At 52.3% G+C, this 22,537-nt stretch overlaps 10 protein-coding genes across 10 annotated transcripts; 6 read left to right on the top strand and 4 right to left on the bottom strand.

Annotated features, from left to right (window-relative positions):
• Positions 1-654: 654 nt before the first annotated feature.
• On the top strand, positions 655-2,711 carry BBA_02306 (GMC oxidoreductase; the record flags this gene model as incomplete). The annotated part of the gene is made up of 6 exons (XM_008597403.1): positions 655-704; positions 761-880; positions 933-1,149; positions 1,225-1,764; positions 1,816-2,419; positions 2,473-2,711. 6 exons carry the CDS (start codon positions 655-657, stop codon positions 2,709-2,711), a joined length of 1,770 nt encoding a protein of 589 aa, XP_008595625.1.
• A 669-nt stretch (positions 2,712-3,380) lies between these two features.
• Positions 3,381-4,536, top strand: BBA_02305 (proteasome regulatory subunit 12; the record flags this gene model as incomplete). Its single annotated transcript, XM_008597402.1, has 3 exons — positions 3,381-3,570; positions 3,626-3,897; positions 3,958-4,536. The coding sequence occupies 3 exons, from the start codon at positions 3,381-3,383 to the stop codon at positions 4,534-4,536; spliced, it is 1,041 nt and encodes a 346-aa protein (XP_008595624.1).
• A 233-nt stretch (positions 4,537-4,769) lies between these two features.
• BBA_02304 (uncharacterized protein) lies at positions 4,770-5,510 on the bottom strand (the record flags this gene model as incomplete). Its single annotated transcript, XM_008597401.1, has 1 exon — positions 4,770-5,510. One exon carries the CDS (start codon positions 5,508-5,510, stop codon positions 4,770-4,772), a length of 741 nt encoding a protein of 246 aa, XP_008595623.1.
• A 352-nt stretch (positions 5,511-5,862) lies between these two features.
• On the bottom strand, positions 5,863-7,147 carry BBA_02303 (coproporphyrinogen III oxidase; the record flags this gene model as incomplete). Its single annotated transcript, XM_008597400.1, has 2 exons — positions 5,863-6,885; positions 6,944-7,147. 2 exons carry the CDS (start codon positions 7,145-7,147, stop codon positions 5,863-5,865), a joined length of 1,227 nt encoding a protein of 408 aa, XP_008595622.1.
• Positions 7,148-8,144: 997 nt separating this feature from the next.
• Positions 8,145-8,671, top strand: BBA_02302 (autophagy-related protein 8; the record flags this gene model as incomplete). The annotated part of the gene is made up of 2 exons (XM_008597399.1): positions 8,145-8,234; positions 8,405-8,671. 2 exons carry the CDS (start codon positions 8,145-8,147, stop codon positions 8,669-8,671), a joined length of 357 nt encoding a protein of 118 aa, XP_008595621.1.
• A 2,875-nt stretch (positions 8,672-11,546) lies between these two features.
• On the top strand, positions 11,547-13,661 carry BBA_02301 (plasma membrane fusion protein PRM1; the record flags this gene model as incomplete). The annotated part of the gene is made up of 1 exon (XM_008597398.1): positions 11,547-13,661. The coding sequence occupies one exon, from the start codon at positions 11,547-11,549 to the stop codon at positions 13,659-13,661; it is 2,115 nt and encodes a 704-aa protein (XP_008595620.1).
• A 1,049-nt stretch (positions 13,662-14,710) lies between these two features.
• BBA_02300 (tryptophan synthase) lies at positions 14,711-17,078 on the top strand (the record flags this gene model as incomplete). The annotated part of the gene is made up of 4 exons (XM_008597397.1): positions 14,711-14,758; positions 14,863-15,036; positions 15,097-16,215; positions 16,272-17,078. 4 exons carry the CDS (start codon positions 14,711-14,713, stop codon positions 17,076-17,078), a joined length of 2,148 nt encoding a protein of 715 aa, XP_008595619.1.
• A 303-nt stretch (positions 17,079-17,381) lies between these two features.
• BBA_02299 (ribosomal L28 family protein) lies at positions 17,382-18,230 on the bottom strand (the record flags this gene model as incomplete). Its single annotated transcript, XM_008597396.1, has 1 exon — positions 17,382-18,230. One exon carries the CDS (start codon positions 18,228-18,230, stop codon positions 17,382-17,384), a length of 849 nt encoding a protein of 282 aa, XP_008595618.1.
• A 530-nt stretch (positions 18,231-18,760) lies between these two features.
• On the top strand, positions 18,761-19,866 carry BBA_02298 (uncharacterized protein; the record flags this gene model as incomplete). The annotated part of the gene is made up of 2 exons (XM_008597395.1): positions 18,761-18,904; positions 18,967-19,866. 2 exons carry the CDS (start codon positions 18,761-18,763, stop codon positions 19,864-19,866), a joined length of 1,044 nt encoding a protein of 347 aa, XP_008595617.1.
• A 262-nt stretch (positions 19,867-20,128) lies between these two features.
• On the bottom strand, positions 20,129-21,791 carry BBA_02297 (putative aspartate aminotransferase; the record flags this gene model as incomplete). The annotated part of the gene is made up of 6 exons (XM_008597394.1): positions 20,129-20,578; positions 20,637-21,286; positions 21,373-21,423; positions 21,485-21,494; positions 21,606-21,608; positions 21,678-21,791. 6 exons carry the CDS (start codon positions 21,789-21,791, stop codon positions 20,129-20,131), a joined length of 1,278 nt encoding a protein of 425 aa, XP_008595616.1.
• Positions 21,792-22,537: the final 746 nt, after the last annotated feature.

Below are 22,537 nucleotides of genomic sequence, written 5' to 3'. Positions count from 1 at the left end.
TGGAAATTGGAGGAATATCAACTTAGTAATCTATGGCATCAGAAATCAAGTTCCCAAGAATCTCTATCTCAATGATTGGCTACTATCCTTGTGAGTGACCGCTCCGGAGCCCGGGCATCTAAAGGCGTACCACACGCCAGCCAATCATCCACTGTCTGTAGCCAATCACTGTGCCAACCCCGCATCTCTATTGCAGCCATTTCATGATATGAATGACTGAGTGATGCTACTTGCGGCTTTAACACCATACACTTTGCCTGCCACAAGGCGTGGATTGCAAATTACTCGCGTGAGTGCAGCGCCGCCGGAGGAGGCTAGAATGTTCACCGGCAATCTGTAGAGCAGAAACGTCTCGCTGAACTGAACAGCAGCGACTGTACGCCGTCTGTACGACTTGCATGAAGACTAAAATCCTATAATACTAAAGTCTAGGTGGAATCATTTGCCATACAGCATTCATCCTGCACGGAATCGGAACTTGGGGTCGGAATTGGGGCCGGAAACGTGTGCTTGAGCTGCAGTTGCCAACCTATATATAGTGGCTATTCGAGTCGCCGCACCCCTCAGTTTGTACGCATCCATTTCCTCGGAATATCCGTTGAAGATCACTACAAGGAAGAGCTTCGGAGGCAGCAAACGCCACGTCAGCAAAACATGGTGCTCCAACCCCAGAACATCGATTCCTTTGATTTCATCATTTGCGGGTATGTCATTGGACCCAGCGTTAGCTCGCCAAGGCCAGCCTGCTGATGCATTGCAGAGGGGGTACAGCTGGCTGTGTGGTGGCTGCGGGCTTAGCAGAGGACCCGACGACAACTATCTTAATCATTGAGGCTGGTTCGCACATTAAAGATCTTGAGAATGTGCACATGGTGGGCGGGTGAGTCACTCCGATTACAAACAAAAGCATCGTGACTTGACGCGTTTCGCAGCTGGTCGGGATTGCTTGACAAAGAGAGTGATTGGAATATCATAACAACTCCCGGAACAGGAATCAACAATCGACAAGTAAAGCTGAGCAGAGGGAAACTTCTTGGCGGCTGCTCGGGCTGTAACGGTACGCTTTGTATACGCGGATCTAAGCAAGACTATGATGACTGGCATATGCCAGGTTGGAGCGGCGAAGAATTTTTTGCATACATGCGCAAAGTAAGGCTTGGCCTCATCTATTGCTATCAAAGTCATTTCTAGGGCCTGCGAGGAGCTTTGCTAACGTGTATTAAGGCCGAGTCGTTTGTGAGCAAGCCTTGGTTCAAGGCATCAAAATCGTCTCACGGATACAGCGGTAAACTGGGTGTAGAGCCACATGATCTGGCTCCCATCTCGAAGCTCGTTCTGCAATCGATGCAGTCCAAGGGTCTCCCGCTCGACGATGACATGTTTTCGCACGGAGAAAACCCTCATGGTTGCGGACATGTACCCCGAACGGTAACGAATGGTGTACGAACAACAGGGGCTGATTTTATCACGAATGCGAATGCCAGAAATAACATCACGATTCTGGCAGGTTCTCATGTTCAAAAGGTCATTCTAGAGCGCGGCCCAGATGGAGAACTTATGGCTACCGGGGTCAAGGCTCTTTCGGGAGATGGGCAGATAATTCAATTTACCGCTAAAAAGGAGGTTATTGTAAGTGGTGGCGCTTACTGCAGCCCGAACATCTTGAATCGGTCGGGAATTGGCGCCAAGCAAGAGCTTGAGAAAGCCGGGATTACTACCCTCGTTGACTTACCCGGCGTTGGAAAGAATTTGATGGACCATCTAGTAAGTCTGCTTGTAGAGAACACAACGAACTGAGTGCTGAGATAAGACTAGATCGTCTTCATCTTTTATGAAACCGACCAGCCCGGTTTAACCAATGACCACCTCGTCCATCACAAAGACGCCTTCGCCAAATCATACGCTTTGTGGAAAGCTGAGAAGAAAGGCTTCTTGTCGACATTCCCATTTGGCGCATTTGCTTTTGCTCGCCTTGATGAGCGCTTGAGTGAATCCGAACTGTGGAATAAGGCCCCGAGAGAACAAGGCCGCGATCCAATGGGATTGACACCGGCGCAGCCTAGTATTGAGTTCTTTACAACCGAATGTTATGGAGGCCCAAAGCAATTTTCCGATTTTCCTGTTGATGGAAAATCGGCGTTCAGTATTATAGTAGAGCTTTTTGGCTCTAGGTCCCGAGGAACAGTGGCTCTGAAAGATGCAAACCCGCTGTCGGCCCCCATTGTCGACTGCCAGTATTTGTCTGACCCTCTCGATGTGGAGGTTTTAGCAGAGGCATGCCACTTTGGGAATGAAATCATCACGCAAGGCTCGGGAACCAAAGACATTGTCAAGGGCTCCTGGCCACCTGAGGCTGCTCACCACACATTCTCTTCCCGCGAGGAATGGGTGCCGTATGTCAAGAATAATGCAACGACTTGTAAGTGATCTTACCACTCAATATTATCGAGCTCTGCGCTGAGTAATTGTCAGGCTATCACGCCGCCGGTACATGTCGGATGGGTGACTTGTTGGATGAGCGCACCGTTGTTGACCACAATCTCTGTGTGAAAGGGGTGAAGTCGCTGAGGGTTGTCGACGTTAGCATCATGCCGATTCTCCACGGTGGCCATACGCAGATGCCTGCATTTGGTATTGGGGAAAAGGCAGCCGATCTGATCAAGAAATCATGGCAAGTCGTAGAAGTAAAAAAACCTGCCAAAGCAGTTTAGCAATGAATGCTCTGTTAAAGCGGCGACTACGCAGCTTTACCACAATGCATACTTATCCGGTCACGAATACCTGTCCCGCAATGCGCAGATCAATTGCGGTTATCCATTATTAGCCATAGCAGATCTACTGATCATATTATTCGCGTGCATCAAATACTCTTTGTCGTCACGCGTCGCCTTTGCCCGGTCGTGCATCTTCGGTATTGTGGTAGGTGACAAAACGAGACGTCGCTGACTGTGCTTGCTGTGTTATTGATTTGAACTTTTGAACTAAAAACGACCCCTTAGTTATCATTTGCTGCTATATCTCTCTCCTTCTAGTCCTTCTGAATGGTCTATTCGTGAGCCCTTTGCCATTAGCAGGGCCTAAAGCGGCGTTGACAGGGCGCGTGCTGGTGGTTGACTAACGAGGACATGCGTATCCACTGGCTGCCTACCTCCCTTGCCACATCGGTTTACTGACCTGGTGAGCTTCCAGTCTGCATCTTACTCTCGTCATAATCAGCGGCGCACCGAATTGGCTGCACCTTGAGCGCAAGCTGTACCGAATCGCATCTTGCAGTGCTCTATATACTTCTCACGATCCCAGAGACTGCGACCACATCTCCATGACCCGCCCCAAATCTACTCTGATCGCCCGCATTCAGCCTATCGCGCGAACCACCCACAATGCCAACTACAACTGCCGAGACCCTCTCGCTCGTCACACGCAATGTGTCTGTTGCGCCCCTCGTTCTGCTTTCCGCCGTCGATCACTATATCCGCATCGATATAAAGAGGGCGACCAAGAGGAGAGTTGTTGGTGTCCTGCTCGGTCAGAATGACGGCAAGAATGTGAGGGTGTCAAACAGCTTTGCAGGTATGTACTAACGGGCTTTACATGGCAATGCAAGCTAAACTCAACCCATTGCAAGTTCCTTTCGAGGAGGATGAGAAGGACCCATCCGTGTGGTTTCTTGACCATAACTACGTCGAATCAATGAACGACATGTTCAAGAAGATTAACGCACGAGAGAAGCTGATAGGATGGTACCACTCCGGCCCTAAGCTGCGCGCATCTGATTTAGAGATCAACGAGCTCTTCAAGCGCTACACACCAAATCCGTTACTGGTTATTATTGATGTTCAGCCGAAGGAGTCTGGCGTACCCACCGATGCTTATTTCGCTGTTGAGGAGATCAAAGATGTAAGCTGGCGACGTGAATGACAGATTTTGGCCGATCTTCTTTTCGCTAACTCGGGAAAGGATGGCACTACAACTACGCGAACGTTTTTCCACACTCCATCGATAATTGAAGCCGAGGAGGCAGAGGAAATCGGCGTCGAGCATCTTCTACGAGATATCCGTGACGTCGCTGTCGGTACGCTGTCGACACGAATCACAAATCAGCTCCAGTCCCTCCAGGGCCTCCACTTACGCCTGCGCGACATTGGTGTTTATTTGCAGAAGGTGCTTGATGGCCAGCTTCCAGTTAATCATGCCATTCTCGGCAACCTTCAGGACGTTTTCAATTTGCTGCCCAACCTCTCGACCCCGGAGGCTGATGGGAAATCCAGCGGCAGCGAACTTGCCCACGCCATGAGCGTCAAGACCAACGATCAGCTTATGACAATCTATCTCAGCAGCTTAATCCGCGCCATCACCGCATTCCACGATCTGATAGAAAACAAGATACAGAACCGCCAGCAGCAGGAGGAAAAGGATGCCAAAAAGGAAGACGCCAACGGCAAGGACGAGAAGAAGGCTAACAGCTCAACCGATTCAATCACGGAATCCAAGGAAGGAGGTGAGAGGGAGAAGGAGCCAAAAGACAGGAAGAAATAAACTCGCTAGGCGATCTTTTGGAAGAATCCAAGGCAAAAATTTGCCGAGTATTCTCGATCAGTCATTCCATGGCTATATCAACTTGCAGCGCGAGCGCCTGATGGAGATGCCTTGATGTAAACTTCTTGTTTTTCTAAAAGACTACTAGACTATGGTCGTGCCAAATACACAAGCTAGTTCTGTTCTCGTCGACAGGACAAATCATCGCCTTGCCGCCATACCTCGCGAATTTTCTACATTCCTGCGATGATGCCCGCCAGCTCTTCCGCCGTGCACTCTTTGTCCTCTACCTGCGCAGCCAACACGTCCTCCCATTTATCCACTAAAAGGCATGCCAGTAAATGTTTGCAGCAAGGTGTTGATTCTACGCCATGGACATCCAACCCTGTCAAGCTCAGCCCTCCAAATTTCCGCATTTGCGCCGCCGTATCGTCACCGCCGCCTGCTGCTGTTTCGGCCATCCCCTCCCCCATGCTGGCGGCGTACGCATCCACCGCGAAACCGGCGCACGAACAGCTCCACGCCTCGAGGTGCACCAGGTACACGCGCGTCGCAGCCGCCTTCCCGGGGGCGCATCGTCTCGGTAGCGTCGAGGCCATGGACCGCACGATGTACATGGCTTGGCGCCCTGTACTTGATGGCTCTCCTCGCGCCTCGCCCGGCGAGACCAAGGAGGCGTCTTGTTGAGAAAATCGGCCCGGTGACGGCGCCGTAGTCAGCGTGAGGCGCCGTACCAGCTTCCTGTCGAGCAGATCCAGCGCCGAGAGCAGCATGTCGGGAAATATGACGTGCAGCGTCAAGATGAGCTTCTGCCGCTGCGGCGAGGCCCAGGGCTCCGGGGCCGGCGACGAGTGTCGCTCGGGTACTCTGGTGGCAGCCGCGGTCGCGTTGTCGCCGTCATCATGTGCCGTTTCGCACAACGCGTGCACGAGCTTGGTGAGGAGCTCGCACTGCGATGGGAGCGTGTCCAGCATTCTTCCCATGCCTTGAACTCGTCAAAGAGTTGATGCGTAAATCATCCCGATGTTCGCGTATTTTAAGGCTGACTCGAGAATGCACCCGCAGCCCATGACGACATTACTATGGTAGGTGCAGTTAGTCAAGTTAGTGATGCCATCGTCTCCACTGGTCGACAGGCGTTTAGTAGTATATGACCTTTTTCGCGCACTTGCACGGGTCGTAATCGAGAGAATCTACGACGATATCTGCAATATAGAAAGCAAATTTGTGCATACTTTTATATGGCAATTGCTGTTTGCTACAGAATACTAATACATCCGTCGTTCTACGGCGTGTGCTTGCTATCCAACACCTCCCGGCTTCGATTTAGACCCATTCCTTGGCCTTCTGAAGGACGTCAACCAGACGCTGCTCTCGGCTGTTTGGCTCTGGGATATGCATGTAGCTCCATGAAGCAGTTCGTGGCAAACTCATTAGTATACTCTCGACACGCGGCCCAGGGGTGTGAAGTCCGAAAGCAGTGCCACGATCGTGCACCAAGTTGAACTCAACATAGCGTCCTCTGCGAATTTGCTGCCACTCCTTTTCCTTCTCATTAAAGGGCATATCTTTGCGCTTTTCTAGAATGGGGAGGTATGAAGGCAAGAAAGACTTGAGGCAGTCCTGCACAAAGGCAAATGTGTTCTCCTGATCCCGCTCCGACTCGTCTAAATCATCGAAAAAGATGCCTCCAACACCGCGGCTCTCTTTGCGGTGTTTGTTGTAGAAGTATTCATCGCACCATTTTTTGAAACGAGGGTAGTAGTCCTTGCTGTGGGAGTCGCAAGCATCCTTGAGCGACTTGTGGAAGTGGATAGCATCCTCGTCAAAAAGATAAGACGGGGTCAGATCGCTGCCGCCTCCAAACCACCACGCCTGAGATGTTCCGTCGGGGTTTGCCGTTTCGAAGTAGCGATAATTCAGGTGCACAGTTGGTGCCATGGGGTTCTTTGGGTGGAAGACAAGACTGAGGCCAGCGACAAAGAAGTCCAGGGAATCAACATCGGTGGCAAGGTTCTTGTGGTCTGCACGCATTCTTTCGATGGCAGCTTTTGGCAGGCTACCATAGATGATGCTCACAGCAACACCAGCTTTCTCAAAGACGTTGCCATCTTGCAGCACAGCAGTGATGCCGCCACCGTTGCCATGTTCTCGGTCCCATTTGTCTTGGAAGAACTTCTTTCCATCGACCTCTTCGATAGCTTTGATAATTTCCTGTTGCTGTTCTTTCACAAATTTTTCCATTCGCAGTCGCATAGGCGAATTGTCATTGATAGGGCCTTCTTGCTTTGTTCGCATATCCATCTCGAAGAGGGACGCGGCGTCTAGTTTCGCACTGCCTTGGGTATTCTGATCGAGGTACAAATCAGCGCACTGCTCTGAGATAGTCGCTTTCATTGCATCATACCGAGCTGTAGAACTGATACGCGAGCGGGACAGCGAAGCCAATTGCAGCAGCCGTCAGCCAAGCGGCCGCGGCTGGCCACTGCGCAGTAGGAACCTGGTTGCTCGAGAACATTCTGGTGGTGTTGGCGCAGCGACTTCTGGACGATTTCAAAGGGCCGCTGCGCAGCATTGATAGCATACGCTGGCTTTGTTGTCGTGCCGCCATTGTGATGATGCGTGGAAACCGTTACTTGCCAGCTAGGTTAGTCGACTGCTGGGCTGGTAGCTCCAAGTCTCGCCTGCGCATGGGAGAGTCTCGTCACGTCCAAGTGTCGCCGTATATAGGGAAGCTTTGGAATTTAAGGCGTGATACAAATGAAGACCCCGTATCCAAAGCTATGGAGCGTGGACTGATTTATCAACAGTGGCGTGGTTCTGGGTGCAGACTCAGCAGCTTCGGTCGCGTATGGTGGGGCCGGTTCGAGACATACCTAGGTACGAACCAGAGAGCTCCCCGTCAGCAAGTCGTGCTTGTACCTCAAGGTATCATGGCTTCAGATTTTTTTTTTCTTTTGAAAAAAAAAAAAAAAAAATTCTTAGGAACGCGCCAAAGGTTTCTCCTGTAATGGGGCCGCCGTTGAGAAGCAAAGGAGCTCCTCATCTCTTGGGAAAGCTTAGCACGCCACTGACGGCTGTCCTTGTGGCAGCTGGTTATCGACAGCTCGGTGATGAACCTTCTAGTACCTCAATGTCTATTGAGTAGTTAGAGCTCCTTTGTGACTATTGGTACGTGGCGGGGAGGCCATTGGTCATCAGGCAAGTTAATGGCTATCACACAAGCATCTTCGCCGCTTTTGATGCGCCTGATCGCAGGCAGTGTGGTGACTGCGTCAGCTGGGCACCTGGGAAGCTGGGAGGTGATTCACTGAGTCCAGACCAAATGCAGCTAGCGCCACAGCCCCGCGCCATTCGTCCTCGTGCCTGATGTCTGGCCTGGCCGTCTGCTATTCGCCCTTCCTGCCACCGCTCCAGCGTCGTCACTGTTCCTCCACGCCCCTCTTCTCTTCCACTCGATCCGTCCGCGGCCTTACCGCTCCCTAGAACTTGAACTCTTCATACATTCATCGCACCTGTGCCCAAATTTACTCTCGTCATCTCACCGCTCAACGAAACTCACGTACCGACCGTGTCTTGCACCTTTCTGTACCACATATTTGCCCAACATGCGTAGCAAGTTCAAGGATGAGCACCCTTTCGAGAAGCGCAAGGCCGAAGCCGAGCGCATCCGCCAGAAGTACGCCGATCGCATTCCCGTAAGTATCTACTGCTTGCAAGTTCAATTAATGATAAGAACTATGGGCACTACTTGCGTTGTCTGCCAACGCTTCATCTGCCATAGGCGATCTGGCAGCAACCAGACGGCTGACTGTCAACGTCAAGGCCTCACGGACTCGAACACTTGTGCTAATATCATTATTTGTAGGTCATCTGCGAGAAGGTCGAAAAGAGTGACATCGCAACCATCGATAAGAAGAAGTATCTCGTACCCTCAGATCTCACCGTTGGCCAGTTTGTCTATGTTATCCGCAAGCGCATCAAGCTGTCTCCTGAGAAGGCTATCTTCATCTTTGTCGACGAAGTACTCCCTCCCACGGCAGCTCTCATGAGCAGCATCTACGAGGAACACAAGGACGAGGACGGCTTCCTCTATATCACCTACTCTGGCGAGAACACCTTTGGCAGCATTTGAGAACTGCAAGTGTGGTGACGAGCTCGACCGCCGAGATGGTGGAAATGGCGTTCAGGTTTCCTTTTGACTACTACGCATTCAGAATGCAGCCAATTTGGCTTTGATGTAATGACCCGTTATGGAATTACTTGCTCAGAGAGTAAATTCGATAGACTGTGCAATATCCTGTGTCTTGTTAGGCACCGCTACAAGGCATACCCCCGAAATGTATTTGCAAGGGTTACGCGCACCTTGCCCGTATCGAGTATTTGAGGAGAATGGAAGGTGTCGCGTCATTTGACAGGATGCTCGCCGTGATGTAATTAGTGATCGGTACTTGGAATAGCAGTACTGTTCTGTGTTTGCTGTCGAATGTTTGGTATTGCGCGAATAAATATTCAATACAAATCTGGACAGGATAATTAGCAGATGGTAAACAAGGCCACCATGAGTGAGAGGGGTGTGTAGGCAGGTTTGATACGGCACGTAGGATCTCTGGGCAGCGCTCTTGTAGCTAATTGTTTGTCGATTGACTCGACGATTCGATCGTCTGAGATGATCAAATCGGCACGGCACGTCTCTCTTGCAGATGGCCCGTAGCCCCACGTCCACGTCCGTGGCACAGGAGTGTTGTAAGTAGGGCCAAGAAGATAAAGACAAGAATATTACGTCGTATCAAAGCATTTTGACATAGCATATCGATAAAAGACGGCCAAGGTCAACAGCTGTTTCAGTGGACTCATTATCAATTCACTGGGCTGGTGGACCTGAGAGTTGCGTTGTAAAACAACTCGGTTACAGTACAGGCTTCTTATTTTGGTCTGGCGATGGCAAGGCAGCATGGCCTTGAGCACGCGGGCTGATCGGCATTATATCCGCTTCGCAAGGCTTATCATTAAAGCATCACCACTCACTCATATCCATAAACCTGAGCTTTGTGGCGGCCTCGATGCGGAATATAGAGGCGCTTCACGACGACTAAACGATCTGGGGTCCAGGCCAAGATTTCGACACGCACTTGGCACCGGGCAAAGTACTGTCATGAATACATGAAAATGTGCCGAGCTGAAGAAACCCTGTTTCTTCTCCTGTTCTGCTCCTGGTCAAGGAAGTAGGTTGGCGACTGGCCAAGCAGTAACAAAGACAAAAGAGCGTGACAAAGATGCCACTTGCCACTGCCGCTGACGAAGAGGGCAAAAAGGTGGCTGGATTGGTGCTTGGCAAACGTCTGGATTGGGAAGACCTATGGTGTCGTGAGGGAGAGTGAGCGCCACGTGCGCCGGTGCCAGCGCAGTTTGACGTTTGGCGTTTCGGCAGAGCTTCGTCTGTAGCCGATGTGGCAGGCCTGCGCCACTGCAAGCACAACCTGCTTTGCAGGCTGGCAGCTCGAATGGGCTGCAATGTAGGTAGCTGAGGGAATTGCAGATTTCAGTTTTTCGTTTGGACTCGAGTCTCAATACTGGCATTCTTTACTCGGAGCCCAGTATTGTTCTGCACAGGCTGAGGCTGAGGTGAGCGGCTGTCAATAGCTACTTACTATTAACAGAGCACAATAGTCATTGATCTCCAGCGTACAGGGTCTCGGTGGAGCTCACCGCCGTGATCAGGCAGAATGGGTCCCAATCCTGGCCCGGCGCCAACGACGCATCGTGTTGCGCAGGGGCTGGCTCCACTCACAGTCGAACACTTTTACTATTCACCTCTTTTGCCTGCCTGCCTGCCTGCCTGTCACTCAAGTTTCAAGTAACGCTACATCTGACCAATCGCATGACTTCACAAACATCCCTGCTCTGATGCGTTTCCAAGGTACATGCTGCCGTCACGTCGACGACGGCTTAGGCGGTCCGCTCGCCACACCATGACAACTTTCCAAGTTCCAGAAGGATTCATGGCGTCAGCATGCATCTCTGTCTCCCAGCCCAAACAGGCAGTTAATCTATCAAATCGGGAAGAGTGAGGTTGCCCCATGTGTCTCGTGAGAAAGCCTTGGACGATGGGCGCCTGCAACGTACCTTTGGCCGCTCCAGAGTAAGCCTCCTTGCACAATGAACTCGGATCAGAGTTCGCAGTGTAGCTCGATTCCCGGCTTTCTGAGCCTTACGGGCTTGTTTGATGCTATTTGAGAAAGCATGTTGACCCGCTGCCGTGGCACATTCATCTACTTGAATCCGGCGGTGACCGTCTAGTAGAAGACTTGGTCAAGCCTCCATTGTGCACGCACACAATCAAAGGGGCTTACGTTCGCCTTCGAACCGGACAAACCTCAGTTGCCCATCTGAAGCAGTTTGCCATTCACTTTCGGTGGTACTACAGCTTTGCCACAACAATAGCTTGGCCAACCTGCGTTTGAAAAGTCTTTGCCGCTGGCACCACTGCGCACGCTGACTGGTCCCACTCGCAACCTCAGCGCTTAAACGCAGCAACACGAGCAAATAGATCTCGTGCCAGTTGATGCAGAGCCACAACTAGGGGTTCTGCTGTTTCGTCGTTTCTGTACTTTATTTTTCCCGTCGTGGAGACGCTCGGTGAGACTGCAAATATTCCGTATCTCTTTACTCCAGCCGCTGCCACTCTGCCTTCTCCCTCTTACACATTCCCTTCTTATGCCTTGTCTCTTCCATTCATTGTTCTTCTCCCACCCTTTTCTTTCTATTTCTTGAACAGGAGCCTTAGAAAGAAGGCGTTTTTTTCTCTCTCTTTTCTTCTTCTTCTTCTTCTTCTTCTTCTGTCTTGCTTCACTTTTCCCATCTGCGGCCAACTTGCAGAGCGCTCTGTTGTTCACTGTAGAGCAGGAACACAAGCGTATGCCTCTTACACTGTCACAACTTTTTGTCGTACCAATAACTTTCCTTCCCTCTCCAAAAACGCGCCATTTAACAGCATGAATAGAATCAAAATGTTCTCCCCACGGAGACATGACGATCAGGCGTCGTATCCCGCGGTGCCGCCTTCTTTACGCTCCGATCCGTACGAAGCCCTGGATCATTCGAAATACCCCGACACTAGACCAGTTTCCCACTCGCAGATTACCCCATACCTCGGTATCCGGTCTAGGATGTCTCAAATATGGTTGAATCGCTGGACCATACTACTCCTCCTCGTCCTCGTCCGCGTTGTCCTTCTTATTGCCTCTCTCAACGATCAAGTTGGCGACGCTAAGGTTAAGGCTCTCTCTGCCTGCAGCAAGGTTGAAGATGTTGGGAGCGCCATGGCATCCATGCCTCACTACTTGTCCGCCGGAGTGAATACCATGGTGGCCAAAGGCATGCAAGAGGCTGTGCATGGAATGGTCAAGATGCTCGATCTAATTTTGCAGGCTGTTCCTGCAATGATCGTTTACTACATCAATTTTCTAGTAGCGACATACGCCTGTCTCATCACTGCCTTGGTTCACGGAAGTTTGGCGGTCGTGGCATCTGTTGCCGAAGATGCTACCAAGGCGTTCAACGACGTAATTGATGGCGCTACCAAAGAGATCAAAGACATATCGCAGGAATTGGAATCTGCCATCAACAAGGTTACAAAGGGAATCCAGGACTCCGTGTTTGGAAAGCTGATACCCGACATTCCCACGGTTGACTTCTCGAAGCCAATGGAGAAGCTCAAGGGCTTCGATCTCAACGCGAGCAGCTTCATTAAAGATGTGCAAAAGCTTAACGAGGACCTGCCCACTTTTGATGAGGTCCAAAACCTCACCAGTCAAGCCGTCTCATTCCCTTTCAAGCTTGTCCGCGAGGCTCTCAACAAATCGTACGGAAACTGGACATTCAAGAAAGACATTTTCCCACTGGCCCGAAAGAAGAAGATGTCGTTTTGCTCCGATAACGATACCCTGAGCGGCTTTTTCCAGAAGCTATTCAATCTCATTCACAAAGCAAGGACCATTTTCTTGGTAGTTCTGAGCTTGCTCGCCATACTCGCCATTTTTCCCATGGCTGCTTTCGAGACATATCGATGGAAGCGCCAGCAGCAACATGTCGAAGTCATTGAAAAGAACCAAGTCGATGAGCGAGATGTCATCTACATTGCGTCGCGGCCGCTAACATCCCGAGTCGGTATCAAGTTTGGCTCGCGTTTTCAGGGAGACAGAAAGATACTGATGAGATGGTGCGTCGCGTATGCTACGTCACCCCCGGCTCTTTTCGTCCTATCCCTTGCCCTTGCCGGCTTCTTTTCCTGCTTCTGCCAGTTGCTCCTCCTCAAGGCCGTTCAGAAGGAAGTTCCCGAAATTACACAAGCGGTTGGCGCTTTCGCCGAGCATGTGGTCAAGTCCTTGGAGCAGGTATCAGTCGACTGGGCCAATGATGCAAACGGCGTCGTCATCGGTTTCAACGACGACATCAACAATGATGTATTGGCATACGTGACAAACACCACCGGCGCAGTCAATGGCACAATCAATTTGTTCGTGGACACCATGAACAAGGGGCTGGAGACTGTTTTCAATGGCACTATTCTTATGGAGCCGATCAAGAGCGTCCTCCACTGTGTAATTGGCATCAAAGTTGAGAATGTACAGAAAGGATTGACATGGGTGCATGACCACGCGCACGTCAACTTTCCCCGATTTCCCAACGACACGTTCAGCCAAGGCGCCAGCGATTCTGTGTCCGGTGATAACGATCTCAAGAGTTTTCTGGCGTCGCCTTCTGCTGTGACCACAGATGAAGTGAGCGGTGCAATACAGCATGTTGTTAACTGGTTAATCAAGGGCATCACTCAGGAGGCGCTGATTTCAACTGGCATTTTACTGCTCTACCTCATTGTTGTCCTCATTGGTGTGGCCCGCGCACTGGCGGGTATGGCATCTTCAGGTGCAGGGAAGACGCAGGAAGCCATGCACTACACGGGCGACGACCGGCCGCCATTGGCTGCCCAATCTCCGCAGAGTAAGGGTGCTGCCGATGGTCAATTTGAAGACTTTGGGCATCAGGGTGCGCGATCGAGGCATGTCCCACTGCAAGAGAAGAGTGAGGCATACGGACGCTACGGACAGGGCAGCGCTTTCTAGCAGTGGCCTAATAAACGATGATGTGACGACGTTGGGTAATCATGTGTCAAGGCGACTGATTGTTGGTATCGGCGTTGACGGTTGGATTTCTTTGCGTACATTTCCTCGCAGCATTGGTGTTACATGGAGGGTACCATTTTATTCTATTTTTTTACAGTCATAGCCCTGATTCTTGCTTGATCTCGGTCAGCGAGGTCAGACATTACTCATGCGGCTCATCTATGTTGATTCTCTCTTGACAAATGACACAAAAAAGGCCCGACTCTCTCCTTGATTCCAATGACTCTCAAATTATTTCGGGTATAGTAATAGCCTTACGCACCCACAATGTACAAATTTTATGTTCAGAACACTTATGAAAAATATAAAAGAGGGCTACAAATACGCAAGCACGTCTAGTAAATGACTCGACTATCATGATACTTAACCATTGCCTACGCAGGAGGGAGGTATTTTCCAACATGTGCTCTAACATATTTTGCTATCTAGCATATTTTATAAGGCATATAAGCATATATTAGGGCTATTAGATAAGATGCTAGAAAAATCTAACATATTAAGAATATTTCTAATATCCTATCTGAAAGCCCTAATCTGGCTACATGCCTTAAGAACTTTTATCTACGCAAAGCTGTCAGAGGGCATGTCAGAAAACACCCCCCTCCCGCGTAGGTATCTATTGCAGAGTCAAAGACGGCTGTGGCGGCGCGTGCCACGAAACTTGCCTCTTTTGGAAAGTCCGACGGCAGTGTGCACGCTGCGAATGCGGAGTGAGGCAACCTGCAGCTCTAGCGCAGCGGAACTGTGGCGGAGGCTACCCTTCCGGTTTCGCCCATTGAGGCAATGACAACGGAGCAGCAAGCACCACATGCAGCCCGCGGGGTGATGCCGGTGTCGCCACTGACCCTGGAAAAGAACTACTCCATTTTCTGGCTCGACATATATTTCCAAGCTTAACCCCCGCCCCCAATTGCCACCTCACTCAATTCTCCAAGTTCTTTCTTATTCAACTTTTGTCTGCAGATTGATTCCATTCTCACATCACGACCATGGAGGCCATCAAGCAAACATTTCAGCGCTGCAAGGCGCAGAAACGAGTATGTCGAACTGGCGGGGTAGCACGAGAGAAGCATCATCGCTAACCATGTCAACTTCTCTAACAGTCTGCGCTCGTGGGCTATGTTACAGCTGGCTATCCCAGGCCTCAAGATACCCCAGAGATCCTTCTTTCCATGCAAAATGGCGGCTGCGGCATGTCGCTGGTCTCAATGGTAGTTCCGGCAAGCTGGCTAACTGCTCTTCAGACGTCATCGAGGTCGGATCCCCCTTTACCGATCCCATTGCTGACGGTCCCACGATTCAAAAAGCCAATGCCGTATGAAATTCGACTGTCAATCTACTCATTGCGAGAGACATTCATCTAACACGATAACAGATTGCGCTGAATAACGATGTTACGATCTCATCGACCCTCCAGATTGTTCGCGATGCCCGCAGCAAAGGCTTAACTGTTCCAGTTATTATCATGGGCTATTACAACCCTCTTCTCAACTACGGAGAGGAGCGGCTTCTGGCTGACTGTAAGTCGGCTGGCGTAAATGGCTTCATTGTCGTCGACCTACCCCCCGAGGAGGCCATCTCCTTCCGCAAACTCTGTACTAAGGGTGGTCTCTCCTACGTTCCCCTTATTGCTCCCGCGACTTCGGACGCCCGCATGAAGATTCTCTGCCAGCTTGCCGATTCGTTCATTTACGTCGTCTCGAGACAGGGCGTCACCGGAGCCACTGGCACCCTGAGCGCCAACATACCTAAACTTCTCAGCCGCGTCAAGAATTACAGCGGCAACAAGCCCGCAGCAGTCGGCTTCGGTGTAAGCACTCACGAGCACTTTCAAAGTCTCGCCTCTGTTGCCGATGGCGTCGTCGTCGGCAGTCAAATCATCACTACAATTGGCAACGCGCCCTCGGGCCAGATCTGCGACAGTGTGCAAAAGTTCTGCTCAGATCTCTGTGGTCGCTCGGTTGAGCAGATTGCTGCCGATGCCAGCAATGTCGCTGCCCAGGATATTCAGAACAGTGAGGCCACCCTGGCAGATGCTACAATCACCCCCGAAAAGGACAAGGAGCTGGTCGCTCAGCTCGCTGCTATGCACGCCAGAATTCCCGACCGCTTCGGCGAGTTCGGTGGTCAGTTCGTTCCTGAGAGCTTGATGGACTGCCTATCCCAGCTCGAGGACGGGTTCAACAAGATTAAGAATGATTCCGCTTTCTGGGACGAGATTCGCTCCTATTACGACTACATGGGCCGTCAGTCCAAGTTGTACCTGGCTAGTCGCCTGACCGAGCATGCCGGTGGTGCCAATATTTGGCTGAAGCGTGAAGACTTGAATCACACTGGCAGCCACAAGATCAACAATGCCATTGGCCAGCTTCTCCTCGCCAAGCGCCTGGGCAAGACCAAGATCATCGCCGAGACTGGTGCTGGTCAGCACGGGGTTGCCACTGCTACAATCTGTGCCAAGTTCGGCATGGAGTGCACAGTGTATATGGGTGCTGTAAGCCAACCCCTTCTACGATTTGTGCAAAAGCTTATTACTAATACGCATTTCAGGAGGACGTCCGCCGTCAGGCCCTCAACGTATTTCGTATGAGACTGCTCGGAGCCAAGGTTGTCCCTGTCACTGCTGGTAGTCAGACTCTTCGTGATGCCGTCAACGAGGCCCTTCGTGCCTGGGTAGTCGATCTCGATACCACCCACTACATTATTGGCTCTGCCATCGGTCCTCACCCCTTTCCTACCATTGTTCGCACGCTGCAGTCTGTGATTGGTGAAGAGACAAAACAGCAGATGATGGAAAAGCGCGGCAAGCTGCCCGATGCTGTCGTCGCCTGTGTCGGCGGTGGTTCCAACGCCGCCGGCATGTTCTACCCGTTTTCCAACGACTTGAGTGTCAAGATTCTTGGTGTCGAAGCCGGTGGTGAAGGGATCGGTACGGGCAGGCACGGTGCTCCTCTCAGCGCCGGTACCAAGGGTGTTCTGCACGGTGTGCGCACCTATGTCGTGCAAGACGAACACGGCCAGATCTCCGAGACCCACTCCATTTCTGCCGGTCTCGATTATCCGGGTGTTGGTCCCGAGCTGAGCTCTTGGAAGGACAGCGGGCGCGCCGATTTCGTCGCTGCTGATGACGCCCAGGCCTTGATTGGCTTCCGCTTGTGCAGTCAGCTGGAGGGTATCATTCCGGCTCTCGAGTCTGCGCACGGCATTTACGGTGGTATCGAGCTAGCCAAGACCATGAAGAAAGGTGAGGACATTGTCATCTGCCTGAGTGGCCGTGGTGACAAGGATGTCCAGAGTGTCGCCGAGGAGCTACCAAAGCTTGGCCCCAAGATTGGCTGGGACCTTCGTTTCGAGTAGAGGCTTGTCAGCACGAGTAGAACTGTCGGCATTTGTTTGTTTGGGGAGAAAGTTGGCGCACAAAATCATATAGGGTCTTTGTATTTTGTAGACGACATCAATTGTCATGTAGAAATGCGTCGGCGTTTAAAAGATAAATTGTTTAATATAGGGCAGTACGAGCCCGGGCATTGAAACAAACACACAAAAGTTGTACATTGAGTTATAGAATGTGATAGAATACAGCCGGACTAACGTCTTTTGTCGATATCTTGACCGCGAACGACGGTCGATTACCCTCTTCCCCCTTGTTCTTCTTTTTCTTTACAATTGCGGCTGCTTCTGTTCAGCCTGTGTCTCAGCCTCGGGATCCCCCTCCGCATCCGCCTCTTCCAGCTGCTGAAGCAAGCTCGCCTCGTCTTCGTCCGACAGCTCCTCGACGTCCTCGATACTCTCCAGATCCTCGTTGCCCAGGACCAGCCCCCGGTGGAAGGCGGTCCGTAGTGCCTCGAGCGTGTCCTTGCTGCGGAGACTGAGGGCGCCGGGGGTGGCCCAATCGAGCGCGAAGCGGATCAAATCGTCCCTATCCTCAACCTCCTTGGGCTCGAGGCCGAGGGCGATGCGCTCGTCGTTAAAGCGGCGCTGGATCGCCTGGCTCTGCATGAGCAGCCAGCGCATGTTCCAGCCGCCGGGGCCGAGCTCCTTGATGCGCGCGGGCTTGCTCTTAAGCAAGTAGTTTTCGAGGCCGCCCTCGCGACGGATAGATTTGAGTACTCGCAGCGTCAGGCGCGTCTTGATGCGGGCGCCGAGGGCCGCCACGTGGAAGATCTTGACGTGCACGTTGGGCCGCCAAAAGGTGCGCGTCTTATTGCCCCGGCCCGCGACGATATTACCGTACCGAATCCGCGCGCTGCCATACAGACCCCGGTTCGACTGCTTGTAGAGCCGCCGCTCGCCGTAGGGGTATGGTGGGATCAACTCCCCAGGCAGGCGGTGCGCCATGATTGTCTTCGTCTGCGCGACGGGCGTCGTTGAGAAAAGCCGGCGGTTACACGGTACGGCGGTCATGGCGGCGGCAGTTTTGAGAAGTCGATTCGTCGTCGGCCGCCGTGGGAGCGGGCATTGGGTCGCCCGCGAGAGGATTGACCTCGTCGCGGACAGTCTCAGAGCCATGAGAGGCGAGAACGGGGGTAGAACAGCTGCTGAGGCACGCCTCCCCAGCGCCAAAACGTAGGTTGTCAATGTTGCTGTGTCGGGATTGGTCGTTAAGATCTCATTGTATAAGGAATCGATCGAAAAATTGCAAATTGGAGCTGTTACAGCTGCTTGGGGTCGCTTCTCGTTGATGAAGGTGCCTTGTTGATGCGAACGTCACTTGAGAATTGTTTTGGCCTTCGGAAGCGCCATTGATCCGGGCGCTCTTTCCGTCGCCCCTAGGTAGCACGCGAGCCCAAAGTCTCCACCGAGCACCACGACAGTGTCCCCAGTGAAAGTCCCTACCAGTAATCGCAGAAGGGCAGAGCATGTCTTGATCAACATTCATAAACTCGCAAGCCGAAAATTGCAAAGAAACGTTGCGGGGGCTCTTCTTGGGTGTTCACTTGTTTTCCTTCTTTTTTAGCGTCCTTAATTCTGTTTTCTGGTCTTTATCATTGTTGCGTATTTGATATCCATTTTGTCACTTCTTCATCTACAATCACATCATGCTGCCACCAGTAGACGACAATATCCTCGAAAACAATCCCGACTTTACAAGGTTATACAAGACCCTCAAGACGTTAGTGCTTAACCCGGATGGCACATCAAGACGGAGTCAAGAATCAAAAGAGAACGAAGCCATTCGACGGGTATATTCCACCGCCTTGTCAGCGCAAACCAATCCCATGCTCACACTCTCTTTCTACCACAGCAAGCAGACCATCATCGTCTGAGAGTTGCAAAGCAGCATCTACTCGAGCGATCCATTGCCAATACCTCTCCTGCTGACACTCGACAAACCCCCGATTCGCGCGCTCCAAGCGGCTTCTACAATTGCCGTAACTCGACCGAGACCGACCAGTCCGAATCCCTCCTCGACCTCCTACTTATCCTCTCGCCGCTTCTTGACACCGCTCCCTCAATCTCACCCGACTCCGCCGCCCTTCTCCTCAGAAGTAAGCCCCTTTCAGACCTCACGACTCTCGCTCCGGCGCTCGCGGCTCTCGTCTCCGCGAATCTACACGCCACGGCTCTCGACCTGACGCGGCTCACGCACCCATCGAGCAACCCTTCCACCGTCCAGCGACACATACCGGCGCTTGAGAATGACTACGCTTCACTGCAGGACCAACTCGCGACAGCTCGCGCCGGCCTCTTCGCCGCCCGCCTGCGCGCCGCCTCTGCGTTGACACAGCTTCTGCACATATATGCCGAAGTGCTCGCGCGCCTCGTGCGCTGCCTCGAGGCCAAGCACGGGCCCGTCGCGCAGTCACTCGAACTGCGCGCCGCCGAGGTGGCGCTTCTGGCCCGGAAGACGGAATCAGAGTCCGCGCAGATGCTCCTTGGCCTACAGGACGAGGTTTACTCGTCCAAGGTCGTGTCGGCGCTGCGCACGTACGGCGAGCACCTGCGGGACGCCAAGATGCGCGGCGTGGAGCGCGTGCGCAACCTGCAGCGCGAGCTTAAGGAGTATGGCGTTGATGCCGACGATGGGGGTGACGGTGACAGCGCAAAGGAAAAGCTGATGCGGGAGATGGCAAAGGCGCACGAGGAAATTGGGCGGCAAGTGGACGAGGTGACGCTAGATTTGGAACGTCTTCATACGCGATAATGCATACATAATTCAGTGACTGCTGATTACGTACGAAAACAAGTGATCGTTATTTGTTCTGTCTAAACATCTAGAGTACAAGTACATTTGCTCCCACAAGCGTAATTCCAAAGACAAGCCTTGATAAAAAGAGGCAGCAGAACTGCAGTTCCGTACAAGTCTTAATTCTTCCTCTTCTAATTGTTTTTTGCCCTTCCTATTTGAACCATAGCCGTTCATTAAATATCAACGTAGACTCTTAACTTTCTTCTCGCCCTCTCATTTAACCCTTAACCTTGAAGATGGCCTCGGCGAGACGGCCGACGTTCTCGCTGGTGATGCCCGCGACGGAAATGCGGCCGTCCTTGGTAGCGTAGACGGAGAATTCCTTGGCGAGCTTGGTCATCTCGTCGGCGGTAAGGCCGGTGTAGGCAAACATGCCGATCTGAGAGGTGATGTGGGACCAGTCGTGCTTGGAGCCGAGCTTCTCGAGATTGTCCTTGAGGAGGGCGCGCATAGAGATGATGCGGTCGGCCATGCCCTTGAGCTCGGCGAGCCACTGCTCGCGCAGCTTGGGGTCGGCGAGGATAGTGGAGGCGATGCGGGCGCCGTGGATGGGAGGGTTGGAGTAAATGGGGCGGATAATGATCTTGAGCTGGGAGTCGACACGCTTCTTCTCAGCGGCGTCCTCGCAGACAATGGAGAAGGCACCGACACGCTCGCCATAGAGACCCTGGAGATGGAATTAGTTCAGGCAAAGGAGTGCGGCGGCCATTCGACGAGCCACGTACCATATTCTTGGCAAAGGACTGGCACAGGGCAATGTTGTGGCCCTGCTCAACAAAGAGGCGGACGGCAAAGGCATCCTGATCAATGTCGCCACTGGCGAAGCCCTGATAGGCCATATCGAAAAAGGCAAAGTGGCCTTGCTCCTTGGTGATCTGGGAGAGCTGCTTCCACTGCTCCTGCGTGGGATCGACACCAGTAGGGTTGTGGGCGCAAGCGTGGAAGAGGAAGACACTGCCCTTGGGAGCGGCCTTGATATCGGCGACCATGCCCTCAAAGTCAAGGCCGATGGTGTCCTTGTTGTAGTAGCGGTATTGCTCAACCTTGAGGCCAGCGTCGGTGAAGACGGCCTTGTGGTTGGCCCAGGACGGGGTGGGGATGTAAATCTTCTTCTCGCCAGGGTAGAAGCGAGCTAGGAAGTCCGCGCCGATGCGCAGGGCACCGGTGCCGGAGATGGACTGGGTGATTGCCAGGCGGCCGAGGGCGGTCGAGTTCTCACCGTAGGCGAGCTTGGCGGCCAGGGGAGGCAGCTCGGGAACGCCGGTGATGCCGGCGTATTCCTTGTTCAGCTTCTCGTCAACGACCTTTTGCTCGGCCTCGCGGACGGAAGGCAGAACGTAGGGCTTACCCTTGTCATCACGGTAAGCGCCAACGCCTGCGATGGGGGAAAATGACATGTTAGCTTGCGACTGTGCATCGTGGGTTGCGTGGTGGCGTCTTGTCGGGTAGGGGCGAACGAACCGAGGTTGATCTTCTTGTCGAAGCTGTCGGCCTTGAAAGCTTCAGTGATTCCTGCAAATGATTTACATTAGCAATTGCGATCGAAACGGGCGACGTGCCGGCGGCGACATACCGAGAATGGCCTGATTGCGCAAGCAAAGAGCGGACGGTTAGCACATGACAAACAAACACACGCAAATGTTCAGCCGAGCTTGGAGCTGTCGCCGAGAGGCGCCAACAGGTGCACTACTCACATCCTACGAGAATACAAACAAATATTAGCCTCAATGAAATCGCCAAATGACAAATTTTGTCAATTCACTCACAGGGGGACCCTGAGGGACATTGGCCCAGGTAGAGGCGGCGGCGCGGCCAGCAGCAACGGCAAGGGTCGTGCGCTGGGTAGCCTGGCGGCTGGCGATGCGAAGAGTAGACAGCATGGTGTATTTTATAGAAGGGTGCAACCGCAAAGAAGACGAGTTGATGCTGAAGTAGAAGAAGAGTGTAGATAGAGGGAAAGGGGAGCAAGATCTGATTATGCTCCAAGAGAATGGGGTTGGGGGGAGTGGACAAGCTTCTCTGGCGTTTGGGGAAAAAAAAGGCAGACTGGCGCAGATGGAGTCAGTCAGTCAGTCAGTCAGTCAGTCAGATGCCGGCAGGGCAGAAAAAAAGGGCTCCAACTGGCCATGCAGCAAGCCAAATATCGGGGGTGGGTCGGACATGCTCGGGATGAGTTTACTGATGAGGTGATGGCGTGAGTTCCCCCTAGCAATGGTTGGCTCAAAGTCGAACCAGGCCAACGTCGAGTTGACTTCATTCTTGTTTTACTCCGTTTCGGAGCACAGCAATGCCTCCTTATGTACTCCCATTGAGCTGCTGCACCTCTCTTTGTCGTAGTTGTCCTCTCCTCGTCGATCTCCTCGTCGACGACGCCAACCCGTTTGTCCCTGACCCGACTTCCTCCAGCTGGCTGCTGACGGCAGGCACCGCTTTTTCTTACTTACAACCAAGGACATATATTACGACACAACAGAGACCTGGGCTTATGCGATATGGGTCCCTGTCTCGTCTTGACTTGATCTGGTACGTGGGTGCTGTTTCTTATGAATGTATGCATTTTTCTTTTTCCGCTCTATTGCGGTCAAATAAACGCGGCGTAAATAAAAGAAACAAGCTCATAAACGGT

The sequence above is a fragment of the Beauveria bassiana genome (genome assembly GCF_000280675.1).
Source record: "Beauveria bassiana ARSEF 2860 unplaced genomic scaffold BBA_S00004, whole genome shotgun sequence".
In the NCBI taxonomy this organism is placed as follows: domain Eukaryota; kingdom Fungi; phylum Ascomycota; class Sordariomycetes; order Hypocreales; family Cordycipitaceae; genus Beauveria; species Beauveria bassiana.
The sequence above is the reverse complement of the archived record's forward strand: the minus strand, read 5'-3'. Positions and strand labels throughout refer to the sequence as shown.